Source organism: Manacus candei, unplaced genomic scaffold (assembly GCF_025592945.1).
Source record: "Manacus candei isolate 608988 ecotype Guabito, Panama unplaced genomic scaffold, ASM2559294v1 h1tg000023l, whole genome shotgun sequence".
NCBI classification, from domain to species: Eukaryota; Metazoa; Chordata; class Aves; order Passeriformes; family Pipridae; genus Manacus; species Manacus candei.
This window is the reverse complement of record NW_026138071.1, coordinates 12,315,240-12,328,838: the sequence shown is the minus strand read 5'-3', so window position 1 is coordinate 12,328,838 and position 13,599 is coordinate 12,315,240. Positions and strand designations below refer to the sequence as shown.

Sequence of the window (13,599 nt, the reverse complement as noted above, 5' to 3'; positions counted from 1 at the left end):
AGAAATCTGGATGTTTCTGTGAAGCTGAGCGGATTTGTAATCTGTCCAAACAGAACACTTTGTTCTAGCTGACTGTCTTAGCTGATATTCTCATCTCCTTTTTCAAGATAATATTCATCTCACTCAATCTGGGAAAATTTTAAACAAAATTATAGAAGAGCTGTTGGCCACAGTTTAGCAACCTGGGGGGTGTTTCTTTGTAGCTTCCTCTGGATCATCTGATAATCTTACCACTTGATGACTTCTCTGTCTGTACTGCTGCTTAGTTACATTTTAGCAATTCCACTTCTTCCTAAATACCAGAATTTTTATTGGCAAGCTTGTGCAGTTAGAAGTCTGAAAGTGTAAGTTCATTGAAGCAGGACCAAGTTGATGTTAGTCTTTTTTATCCTTGGACCTTTTAATCCTCATTGTGACAGCTCTTTTTTATTTTGACTTGCTCTGAAATAGTGTTATCTTTGCACTTTTCATGTTCATTTTGTACTGTTTTTCTACAAAATACTATGGGATGTAACCAACAGTTACATCCAAGGAAGTGCCATGAGTAAGCTTACTCCATTTCCTTGTGCAGGGCCACACAAGGCTGTGTGTTTTGTGTTTGAGTGATGCTACCTTTCTTTTTCATTTTTCCTTTATTCTCTTCCTTCTCTTCCTTCTCTCTTTGTTAGTTTAAAATGATGGGTTACTATGGGATTGTTTGGGGTTCATACATGCCAAAATTATTTTCAGCATCTGGATTTGGGTAACTTGGTTTTTTGTGGCTTTTCTTTACTGTTCAACACTTAAATGTCTTGCTAATAGTGCACTATAAATATAGGCTAAATTTAAAATATACTTTTTACCTTGCCATAACATCAGAAGAAATAGCATTATATCTGTATGTAGTTCTCAGAGATGTACTTATTACTGTCTCTGACTGTCAGTTGCCTCTGTTTAGTGTTGAACCATCTCCTCATTAACAGCAATAATGCAGTTTTTCACCATTTCTGCTGTGGAACTGCTAGTGGATGAGCCAGATGAGCAAGTTGTATTTGCAGCCATTTTAGAGTTTACAGCAGAGGCCTTCCATGCTTTTGAAGCCTTCCTTCTTGCAAGGTGTCCAAAAACACACTGTGCATACCACATACCACATCAGTCCTCAAACAGCAACCAAAAAAATTCTTGTGAGGAAGTGGAGGCAGCTTGGGAAAGGTTCCAGCAGACATAGCAATTTTCTCCTCTCTGGATGGCAGTGCTGTATCAAAACTTATGAATGGTGTTGCAGACCCACACATGAGGACAGGTGAAACCTTTACATTAAGACAGTAGTGATTCAAGAGACCTTGCCTGGGCTGTTCAGTATCTCAGCTCTGGAGTGTGTGCAAGCAGTGTGGGACCGTCCAGCAAAGGGGCTGCTCACAGGCGTGGGCCTCATCCAGCAATGCTGATGCCCAGACACTGTATCTCTTTGGCCAAAATCATATTTCTCAGGCTTCAATTATTCTCAGCTTCTGTAAGCTTGTGGAATGAACTCCCATTTTCATTTAGAGGAAATGTCTTGATTCTCACAGCAGTTAGCAAAGACACCTTCCCAGGCAGTGGCCTGTTTATATGGTCAGCTGCCTGTCGGTTGTCTTTCCTTCCTTACTGCAGGGCAGGGACCTCCCACAGGCAGCCCATGCCCTGTGCTCCATTAAACCTACCTGCTGGCTGCTGGGCAGTGTAAATGTCACTGGGAAGTGTAGGGTCTGCTCTGTCAGAGCCCAGATATTCCCAGCTGCTCTCAAGCTGTTGCTGTATTTGAAAACTGCAGAGCAGCTACGTGGGGCAGCTCGGTTACAGCAGTCAGGTCATACTTGTCAATGAAAGGGCTCTGGTCCCTGATGGATGAAACTGATATCCCATCTTCCTACCTTCCTGAGAGTATGCTGGTTTGTTAATCATCAACAGGACTATCCACATTTATGCATGCTCAGAGCAAACAATTTCTTTCCCTACTGTTACTGCAATTAATTGAATTACATTTCATTACAATTCAGTGATTAACCTGCATTCCTGCCTTTGGAGTTTTCAGTTACTGGTAGCTTTGAGTTGCAGGGAGACTGAGTGAGGCTTTGGCAGTGCTTTCCTCTATCCTGCCAGAGGCGTGGGAAGCAGAGAGTGCATGCCTGATATGGACAGTGCTTCCCAAAGGAGCTCACATGCATGACACATGTGAGTACATGGAGAAGGGAAGGTGCTGTAGGGCAACTGCTCATCCCCACCTGGGAAGTGATTTACTCATCCAATGCTGAGTAAATGATTCATAATTACTGTTACAGGAGACAGAGATGCTGTGATTTTAGGCTGTAATTCCTATGAGTTACACAGGAAGAATTGATTGATTCCTCCCATCATTGCAACGTGCATGGTGCTTAGCATTTTGAATGGATGAATCGTGTTGCATCAGAAAGATGTTTTTGCTTTATGCTGCAGGGAGGAAGAGGATGTGGAGTGCCAGGCAGAAAGGGTCTAGGAACCCTCACTGAGGTGTAGGCAATGCATCTGTTGATAATTAGGGGTTGGGATATGTGTGTGTGTGTTTGCACATACATACACCGAGAGGTCCAAATTTACCACTGATTTTAAAAGTTTTATAAACATTAAATCTAACATTTAGTCTAAATATTTTGGTATACTTGTAAAAAATAATTTTCATACATTTATTAATATATGCATACATACAAACAAACGTGTATATGGCTTTATCAAGCAAATAGGAATGTGTCAAATATATATTTTTGAAAAAATAATTTAAAATGTTAATGATTTTGTTTAACGAACACAAAAATATAGAATTATAGCTGTCAGGCTACTTTCCCTTCAAAATCCTAAAGATACTCTGCTTCTTTTATTATACTTTAAACAGATAAAGTTAGAAGCAGAATTAAACTTTACTACTTTATCTTGATCTCTGTTGTGGACATTTAAAATCTTTGAGAAAATGGTTGTTTTTAATAAAAGAGACAGTAAGCTTACTGTAGGTTCATGGAAAATGACAGCTTTGCCTTGAGAAAGAAGTGCAAGTTTTTTTGTTGTTTTTAAACAAGTCTGGTTTAAGTAACATCTTATTTCAGCTGCTTGTATGGGACATAGCTGTAGTCCAGGATGTGGTGGGTTCAAAAAGGAAGGAAGGAAGGAAGGGCTTGAAATAGGCCTCTCCCCCTTTGTAGCATATGCCTCTGGGGTGGAATTGGAAAGGGCAAGAGGTCTCATGTTGCAGGGTCATTTGTGTATTTCCTTCAGCCTTTGGCATGTCATGGGGCGTTTGCTGTGGGATCTCAAACTACATCTTTTCTTTCATAACCTTTGCTGTCAGATTTAGTTCCTTCATTTGCTCCTTGTAGAGTTATTTTACATGACATTAAGGTTAAGTAGAAGCTTTTATTACTGGTATTTTTGATGTGTATGAATAACCTCCATTCTGAAACAAATTTGTCAACCTTTTTTAAAGTGTCTGTTGCAATTTATGTGTGAAGAGAGGTTTTTTTGAGGGGGGGAGACTAGATTTAGTGCACCATCTCCAAAAGAAATTCAAGGAGTGCAGTGTATACCTCTGTGTGAATGTACACGTGCACATGTATTTAACATACACAGCTGACAGCTGAAGTAAGATACTTTGAAAAAGAATGACACTGATTGCCAGTGATTTGTACAGGAGCATGGAGATTTGTGTTGCAACCCTGCGTGCTTCCAGTTCATTTTTATTTGGAGATCCTTTGTGCCACTCTCCTCTGCATCCTCTTCTGCTCCCCAAGGCAGCGCTCTCCTCCGCCTCCCATGTTATTTGTCAGATGGATAGTCCACCTTTTACTTAAAAAGAAATCACAAACTAACAAAAAGCAACCCTTGCATACATTCTTTAAAAAATACACGGTGAAAAAGTGAGTTTTCTTGTGTTACATGTTCTGTATTAAAGTCAATGCTTGTCTTATCTGTACTTGTGATGTTGAAGGACCAACTCATTTGTGCAACTCCCCTGAACACAGCACTCCTCTTCATGTGAATCAATCACTGCTGTGCACAAAAGTGTGCTGAGCTCCAAGTACAACAGTATGATAAGTCAAGACTCGGTTAGAAGTACATGTTGCTCATAGGGAGTATTTAACTGGGTATCCAGATAGTTACAGCTCTTTTTGAGAAATCTGCCTGTTGAGAAGTTTGTCAACACTGTAAATACTCAATGTTCAAAGTGTTGATGTAATTAAAGAGCTTTTCAATTGGTTTTCTACCGATAATATAAGCACAGAGGTTTCCTTATATTTTATTTTGCTCAATAACCCAATAATCAAACCATATTTTAATATTGTTGGAATACATAATTCTGTATTAATTATATAGAATTTGTAACATCGTATATATAATTAGTGTTGCTGCTAAATTATTAAAATGTGTTAAGAGTCTTCTGTTTTCCTTTCTGTATCAGAAGAGGGCTGTTGCTGATTTTGACAGAAAGGTAGGCAGTTGTGCACCTAGGAGAGGAAAATGTTAATTGCTGGAAGATTGAATTCTGAGTAGAAAATAGAAATGTTTACAAATTGGCCTATTTGTGTTTCTATGGTGGCTGTTAGGCAAATAGGAAAAGTTATTTTGGCTGCTTTGCAGGATGTTCTAATTTTTAACATTAAAAATGAAAAATGGAATTTCACATATACATGTAAACAAATAATGCATATTTAAGAGGCAGATAGCTGGTAATTGTCTAGAAAGAGTGAATTTCTAGCCTAGTGTTGCAATTTAAAGTTATTTGAATTTTTTTGTGTGGACCATTGTATTATATAGTCAGAACATGCTGCTTAACATTTTATCTACCAAAATTATTTTTTAAAATTATGTAGGGAAATGCTAAACATTTGAAATTGGTTTCCTGCTTAATGCAATACAAACAAAAAAAATGAGGTTGTTTAACAGAACTTGCCAGATGCAAATTTTATAAATTGTATTTAGATTGGAACTTTGTCTAGCAAGACAGCCCTCTCATCTTGCATGTGTGGGTGTGTGTGACCTGGGAAGGAAAAGGTGAGATGAAGAAGTAAAGAGAGGCTGAAGAATGCCTTTGGACATGAGTGGTGTCACATAACTGAGTTAACACCATGCAGCACGTCCAAGGAACAGAGAAAATGGGAACCATTTTGGCTGGTCTGGGAGTTCTAGTGATCTTCCTGATGGTTGCAATAAATGTCCACAAAAACATAGGCTTTGGTTTTATTTCTGAGAAGTGAAGTGAGGGAATAAAATTTAGATCAACAATATAGACTGATAATTTGAGCTAGCTGTTTTGTGATGAACCACATACTTCTTCAGAAGTGAATGGTAGTACCTACAGCAAACCAGGGAGAAATCTAAACTTGTCATTTTAAATAGGTTTACATGTCTCTGAAACTGAACTGTCAGACTGAATCCCTCTCAAACCTGAAACACAGTTCTTTGAAAGTCTTTGGTTAAAGTGCAGAATCAGAAGCAGCTTTTCAATACTATTGCCAGGAAGTTTGCAAGGTAGTCCTTCAGTGCTGCTAACAGAGTATTTCCTCCAAGTAAAATCTGTCATGCTCAGCTCAAAGATATGGCTTCTCTTTCTATCTATTTTGAAATGTTATTCTTCCTATTTAAATTTCATATTTTGTTTCCACTTAGGACAATTAAAGACTGCTAAACAAAACTCTAAACACCTTTTCTAATAATTTAAAATTACACCATTACATGCAAATTTACCTTTTAAACAGTATCACTTCTAAATGCAAATGGCATGTCTACACATTTGTGATGGATTATAATTGAATAAACATAAGATCTTCTTTATGTGTGTTTGATGCTCTAGTAGCACAAGTCTAATGATTATTTTAGTTTAGTATTTCCTGTAATATCTAATAGACAGTTAAACAGAGCCACGACTTCTAGAAAATGATGTCAAGGAGAAGACAGAAACTGAATTAATCCACCTCTGTGAACTGTAAACATGTAAATGTAAAAATTTATTTTGTACAAACGCATGATTTCTGACCTGGGGCTTTTAACTTCCACACAGGTGCTTTATTAAATATCTCTCATATATTTTTACATGAGAATATCAGCCAAAGCAGTGAGAAGTGCAGGCCCTCAGCACATTGCAAAAGTCGGTACATCACCACATGCTCTTGTAATGTAATTTGCTTTCTTTTTCTTTGGGTTTGCAGGCAGGAGCTTCCCAGGTCATCTTCACTAATCCTCTGGAAATTGTAAAGATTCGGTTGCAGGTAGCAGGAGAAATTACTACAGGACCCAGAGTCAGTGCCCTCTCTGTTATAAAAGATCTGGGCTTTCTTGGTCTTTATAAGGTACGTGCTTCTGCTTGGAGCGGCTCCATCGTTTTATGCTAAACTTTTGTATTGTTGAAACAAAAATTGTTAAAAACAAAGACATCTTTTGAATTTAAAACCAATCTCTTCCTGCAGGGCAGCCCCACAGTGGAAAACTGAAGAAACTCACTTCTAAATTAATGGCAGTGGGATACAAAAAAATACTCCCCCATTCTATCCTTTGGGCTTTTATGCCAAGCTACAGGGAGTCCTGTATTGCAGACCTGCTGGCTCCTGGCACTGATCATTTCCTTTGGTGGGGTTTTTTGAGAAGTTTCTCTAGCTTTCCCTGTGTGTTTTTCTTACATTTATTTTGAATCTCTGTTATCTCTATTGTTATCTTTCCAGCAGGATATTCTCTTTGTCTTAATAATTTGATGGCAGTGAAACAGTAGTGGAGTTTAGTAGGATTCAGATTTTTAAGAAGTGGTGGGATTTGTCAATAAATTCCACTGAAAAAAGCCCATACTGTATGGTACTTCAGCAGAATGCCAGTCAACAGATTCCTTCCCTGCAGGTGTACTTACTGCCATCATTACAGATCAGATGTAATGGAGCAGAAGCTATTAGTTTTCTTAAACAAGGAAGAGCTTTTCTTCCTGTATGTTCTGCCAGTGCAAGGGGTAACACGTAAATTCAGCAGTTATATTAGCTGTGCACTTACAGAACATTGCTTTATGTGATTTGTCCATAGACCTGCAATAATACTATGAAAATGTGCACGTTTACTTTCAGAGTTGAAGGGTTTTGTTTTGAATTCGGTAGATGAGAGTCATGACCATTGCATTTCCTTACTAAACTGTGCCCATTTCACAGCTTTTTTTTCTCTTTTTGTTACCTTTCCAGTGCAGCTTCTTTGGTCAACCAGATGATGACCAGTGTGAGGTCTTACAGTCCTTGCTAGTATTTTAATAGTGCTTTTGTGTTTGGTGGAAAGAATGGCCTGCAGGGACTTGTCTTGCTGCTTCCCTGGCTGTGGGTTGTTATCAGCAAGATGTAAGGGACTGATCTTTGTCACTTCATTGCCTTGGACACATAATGTGTAAAAAGTATTTATCCTAGGTACTGATGTCAGGATTGATGTCATGTATGGCTTACAATCTTCTTGATTCCAGACTCTTACTTTAGATGTACTTTATTCTTATTTTCAAATTCCCTGTATTTCTGTTTCCTGAGACATTTTATTTTCTGTGTTATTTATGTGGCAGATAAAAAGAGTTTGTACTTTCTGGGTTCAGGCTGCTTGCTGGATATGAATTTCAGCCCTATCTACAGAATTTATTTGCATTATGTTTCTTTTCTCTGTGTCAGGGTGCCAAAGCATGTTTCCTCAGAGACATTCCCTTTTCTGCAATCTACTTTCCGGTTTATGCTCATAGTAAACTGATGTTTGCTGATGAAAGTGGCCATGTGGGAGGGCTTAATCTCCTTGCAGCTGGAGCCATTGCAGGTAATATTGCAGAATGTTTTCCAAAAGTAATTTTTTCATTCTTTAGTGAGTAACATTTAATATTCATTCAGTAGCCCCATATAAAGGAAGGGCATTGTACCATTGTATGTGATTTAATCTAAATTTGATCACTGTTATCCTTAGTGGGAGGCGATGTAATTTTGATGAGAGCTAATTACATTTGCATAATGTGGATAAACAGCGTAATGCAGCTCAGCAACTTGTAGTCAAATTTGATCTGTCTGTCTCAATGGGGTTTTACTTGTTACTGAGCTCTCAGAGTTGAAGGCTAATTTGAATCTTTGATGAACATAAAATGAGAGATCATAAGAGCTCGGAAGAAAATTGCTTACCTAGTTTTGGATTCTAGAATAACTAAAAGAAACTTTGTTCAAATCTATTTGCTAAAAATATGGCATTAGTTTGTAAAGAAGCTGAAGTTAAAGCATCATACTCTCAAATTTAAAATACTTTAAGGCTTCTCAAACAAGCTTAGTATACAGACAATATGCAGCTGTAATAAAGTTTTTACTGAATGGCAAGGGGTATAAAAATAGAAGCTGTAGGAGCTGCAGTGGTGGATATTTAAACATGCAGCCAGAGATCACCAGGTTCTGCACTGCCAAGAATGAGCTCACTGGATGAAAACCGAGTATCTGCACACAGCCTCTCCACTGTGAACGACTCAGTGTTGGAATCTGCAGTTTAGAAACACCCTTGGGCTGAGCAAGAGCCTTTGTTACTTGTTACAATCCTAAGGAATCACTATATACACATCAGTCACAAGCGCCTGCGTGTGAAGAGCATTTCCCACACTGGACTTGATACAGAGCTTGGCTGCACCTCCTCTGTGCCAGTTGGAGTGTTCCTCCTGCCAGAGGGAAAGGAGACCAGCTAGGAAATGAGTGTTTGTAGCCCCACTTATGTAGTGCAGAGCTGCCAGAAGTGGAAAATTATTTAGCTTCCTGTACTCGTACAACACTCATATATATCTTTGAGTATATCACTAACTTGTGTCTCATACAAGACTTTTTATTTTTAGACTGCAACCTTTACAGCTTCTCTCCATTTGATTGGTGTTTCTATGTTGCTCATACTAAGTGATGAACCCTATTAAAAATGTGTATAAATCTTGCAGGCCTAGTTTTACAGTATGTACAGGAACCTGCCTTTCTGAATTGCAGATTTCAAATTCCCAGTTGCTCGCTCTATTCCTGTTACGTGTGCGCAGCCGGAAGAATACAGTCTGAATGGATCTGCCTGCAAAGGGAAATCTGCTTATGGTTGCTATCAGTGTGTGCTTGTAGGGTTAACCACAGTGCTTCTGTTTTCCTTTAAAACCTCCTGACTTGGTCAGTGACACTTTAGAGTTTATCATCACCTATGCAAGTCAGTGTCTTGTGAAAATTTTTAATTCAATATTAACAAACTGTAAAAGTTCAACAGAAGTCTAAATTAATTTCAGAATTCTAAGTCAGAAGATGGTTCATCTTTTTTAAGGGGATTAAATTTTTACAGTATTCACAAGTATTCAGAAATCTCTCAGATAACACAGTTATATACTGTGGAGTACATTTATGAAAACCTTCTCCTTTCCTTTGGCTAGAAAGCCAAGAGTGGTGCCTTGGAAGTGGAGATTTGTTCTTCCATCACTGTTGGCTAGTATCATGCTGTTGGTACTAAGCAGACTTGTAAAACACCTTCATTGTCCTCAGTCCTTTTATGGCTTGCCTACTGAAGTAAACAGCATCTATTCTCCTACAGAACAATCCAAACAGCAGTACAGACATGTTTCTGTAGAATAGGTGTTTTAAGTAGTAGTTTTCTCATTAGCACCCTTAACAAACGGATGCATAGCATTCAATTCCCAAATCAATCATCTATGTAACTTGCAAAATATGTGGTAGAGTATTAATAAATACAGTAAGGCTGCATAACTAATTTTTATATATTACATATATAGCCTCTTTTATCTTGTTTTAAACTACTGTTAATGCCAGACCACTAGAAGATGTTGAGAGATTCGTTGTTGATAGTTTATTCTCTTTACTATCAGTTATAGCCTTTAAAAGAAACACAAAACTATACCAAGCACAACAGTGTATATGAGCATCAAGAGTAAGAACCTGCATTTTTTGGTAAAAATCTGAAAGTTTGCAGTTGTATTTTTCAGTTAGAAGTGTTTCATCTTTTACAAGATCTTTTGTGCAAATTAAATGTGGTTTTCTTCTAAAAGGTGTGCCTGCTGCTTCTTTGGTAACCCCTGCTGATGTCATCAAGACAAGACTGCAAGTGGCAGCTCGCGCTGGTCAGACAACATACAGTGGAGTTATCGACTGCTTTAGGAAGATTCTGAGGGAAGAAGGCCCTTCGGCTTTGTGGAAGGGAGCTGGAGGTGAGAAACGGACCCTCAATATTAAGGCTGACCCCAAACCTACAAATTAGCACTTGCTTTGTTAAGGACTCAAATTCGAGCAGTATTTACAAGGTCTGATTGTGAAAAACATAACACCTTGTTAAAAATGTTTAGCTTCTCTCCTGAGAAATTCTTTCATTTGTTTAACACTGTGATTTGTAATATTTAACAGCTCGCGTGTTCAGATCTTCACCCCAGTTTGGTGTTACTTTGGTCACTTATGAACTTCTGCAGAGATGGTTTTATGTTGATTTTGGAGGCCTGTAAGTCAAGTATTTGCTATTTAGCTTGCACAAAACAACTACCGAATTTAAAAAACCAAAACTATTTTTTTCATGCATGGGACCCATTAAAACTCATTGACTTTGAGCACCTGTACTTAAAATTGCAGCATTTAAAAAATTCCCCCCCCTTTTATATAATTGAGGGAAACTTGCATGCTCCTTCTAAACAGATGAGGAAATAAAGAGCCATTTCATATTTATTTCAATACACTAATTTATATTTCCATTGTAGCAGGATAGTTTTGTCCATTTTCCTCATGGCACTGGAAGTTAAAAGAATTTACAAAACTATCAGTAAAACTGTAACTTCAGTTTTGGGGTTGATTTAAAATTAAGTAGTGGTCTGACTTCCACTTCACCATCAGAGTTAATTAAGGTCAGCTTTAACAGTCTTCCATACTCAGACAAAAGACTGAGGTATTTAAGCCTGAGTAACTTTATTTACAGTTATTTCTTAGTCTAGATTTCATAACAGAAAGGCTTTTTTTCTTTTTCTTTGTTCAAACAGCAAACCTGCTGGATCAGAAGCTGCCCCAAAAACTCGAATTTCAGATCTTCCTCCTGTAAACCCTGCACATATAGGCGGATATAGACTTGCTACAGCTACATTTGCTGGTATAGAAAATAAATTTGGTTTATATCTTCCAAAGTTTCGAGCTCCTGGCATCACCTCAGTTCAAGCAAAAAGTAGCAGCTGAATCCTGAAAAGATGTTTCAACCTAACGAAGTGATGCGGTGGAAAGAGTTCACAAGAGTACTACTGTATTTTTCCCAGTCAGCTGCATGTGTTCTAGCTGAACTGAGCTTGCAAATCTAATTGCTCCTTTCTAATATTCATACATACCTGCATTTATTTATTTACACACAAGGAACTGATTGAAGCTGTGGTTCTATGCCTTGTTTTAACTGGTGGCATGAAGCTGTAGCCTAGACTTTGCCTTGCACAGCTTGCATTTAATGTTACTGTACATATTGTACATCTTTGTACAGAGACATCAGGGCATCTATACACGTACATTTATATAATGGGTATTGCAGTTCAAAATAGTTTGAAATGTACAGATGTTTTGAAGGCGTTTTGTTAACAATCGTGACAATAAAATGTTTAAAAACACATCAGTTCACTTCTTTGAGTTTAGAGAAAGTTGTCCAGTAGGACAGCTTCCACAGATTAAAGATCAGATGCACCCACTTACTGAATGGACAGGACAGGACACAGCCTTTGCAGGAATGCACTTCAGTGCTAGTTACAGCAAAGGAATTAAAATGCCATGTGCTGGATTGTAAGTGTAAGAGGATACAGTAACTAGATGAGCACAGGCAATATTTTATTTTGCAGCACTACTTTGTGACAAGGAATTATCTGGAAATACATGGTCATAGTAAATGTGTAATAGATCTTACCTCTATGGTAGCACATTTAAAACAAAATGAGAGATTTGCCAGTTATTGGCAGACTCAAGAATTCTTACAGGGCTTATTACTCAGAGTGCTGTTTTTCCAGAATAGAAACCTTGTTATAAAAAAATTGAAGGCATTCTCTTTATTTTAGATTGTTGTACCATTGAAAGATTACGTTATTCTGTGGGGGTAAAAAAAAAAAAGTTACTTAATGTATTATTTTTATATGCAAAACTGATTGGAGTGGAAGCTGAGTGGAAGTGAAAGGGGAGGAAAAAGCAAAAGCTTGAACTGTTTCTGGCTTAGTGTCTGCTGAAAGTTTCCCTGGTATAATATTTAAATGCAAAAATGTCAGAGGAAATAGGGGAGTCTAGATTCCCACAGTCCTAGAGGAAAAGTAGTTATACTGCCCTTGCAGCCAGAGAAGAGATGGGTGGGTTTCCAGCCTTGCTCACTGAAGCACAGCAGCCTCCTATCCTGAGGTTTACGTGTTTCTTCTCGGGTTTAGCACCCCAGAGTGCAGCGTATCCCAGTGGTATGAACTGATTCAAGGTTCTGTTATTTACTTATTCAGGTGATAGCAGACCAATCAGAGATTTAGTCCGTTTATGAAGAAATGGCTTCTTAGAAACTGAACACTACACAGACAAGCCCTCCTTCAGCTCTAGCCTCCAAGTAAGATACAAAATATTCTGGTGCCTAATAATATTAAGTGAGCCAGAGGTTACAATAGACCTTGGGAGTTTGATCACTATTCTGCAACATGCATATATATAACCCAATGAGAAGGCTTCCTGTCTTTATTATTCTGTTTAAGGAATTTCTTGTTCTGTACAGTTCTCTGGACAGAGACAGGCTTCCCAGGAACCCTCTCTTGTATCTGTATATTTTGTCCTGTGCTTTTCTAAACAGATACAAAAGTGGTGGGTACCCACTGGCATTTAATCTTAGTCACAGCTTGTTGACTGACTTGATCAAGGCCTTAGGAGACTTTACAATGCACAACAACATTTGTATTTCTTACAGCTCTAAAACTGGACAGTTTGGCTCCAAGAATGGTCATTTACAGTACCTACCATCACTGTTGGTCTCCATGTTGCAGGTATGGGTTTGACAACATTTTTAATCTGGACTCAGCTATTCTGGGAGGGAGGAAAACAAGCAGGAAGGAATATAGAGTAGTACTAAATTTAATAAATGAAAATTACTAAAAGGTTGAAACTACACAAAACTAGCGCCATATGACCTGCATGTGTGCAACAGTCACTGGAAGAAAGTCTCATCTACTGGATTTCTGAAAAGAAAAAGTCTGACAGAAATGTATTCTCAGGACAAAAACCCACAAGAACAACCAACCAAAATCCCAAGCATCCCCTCCCCCCCAAAGCATCATGAAAACAGACACTCAGCTCACTAAGAATTCTTGTGCCCAAAGGGTACAAACCATCGCATGATGTGCCTGTGCTTTATGTAGTTCACACGCTTCTCAACTGAACAGAGCTGCTGTTGTAAGGTTGAGGAAAACATGCAGGGTAAATATCTGCAAACCAAGCAGCCTGACTGCATGGGAAAGCGGGGGGGGGACACAGACATTTTTAACACACCGACACCAATGGAAGCCTGAACACATTTCACTTTCAGACCCACTGAAAAAAAAAAACCCCTCCTGAAGACAGAACTGCTGTTCCTGCTGCC

At 38.3% G+C, this 13,599-nt stretch overlaps 1 protein-coding gene across 3 annotated transcripts in view; it reads left to right on the top strand.

Annotated features, from left to right (window-relative positions):
* Window positions 1-11,617, top strand: part of SLC25A12 (solute carrier family 25 member 12) — a 45,297-nt gene extending 33,680 nt beyond the window's left edge. For all 3 annotated transcript variants that reach the window (XM_051787408.1, XM_051787409.1, XM_051787410.1), the window contains 5 exons: window positions 6,192-6,332; window positions 7,665-7,803; window positions 10,040-10,198; window positions 10,392-10,482; window positions 11,012-11,617. In XM_051787408.1, coding sequence (XP_051643368.1) covers window positions 6,192-6,332; window positions 7,665-7,803; window positions 10,040-10,198; window positions 10,392-10,482; window positions 11,012-11,201 — 720 coding nt within the window. In that variant the 3' untranslated portion in view covers window positions 11,202-11,617. The remainder of the gene's footprint in view (window positions 1-6,191; window positions 6,333-7,664; window positions 7,804-10,039; window positions 10,199-10,391; window positions 10,483-11,011) is intronic.
* Window positions 11,618-13,599: the final 1,982 nt, after the last annotated feature.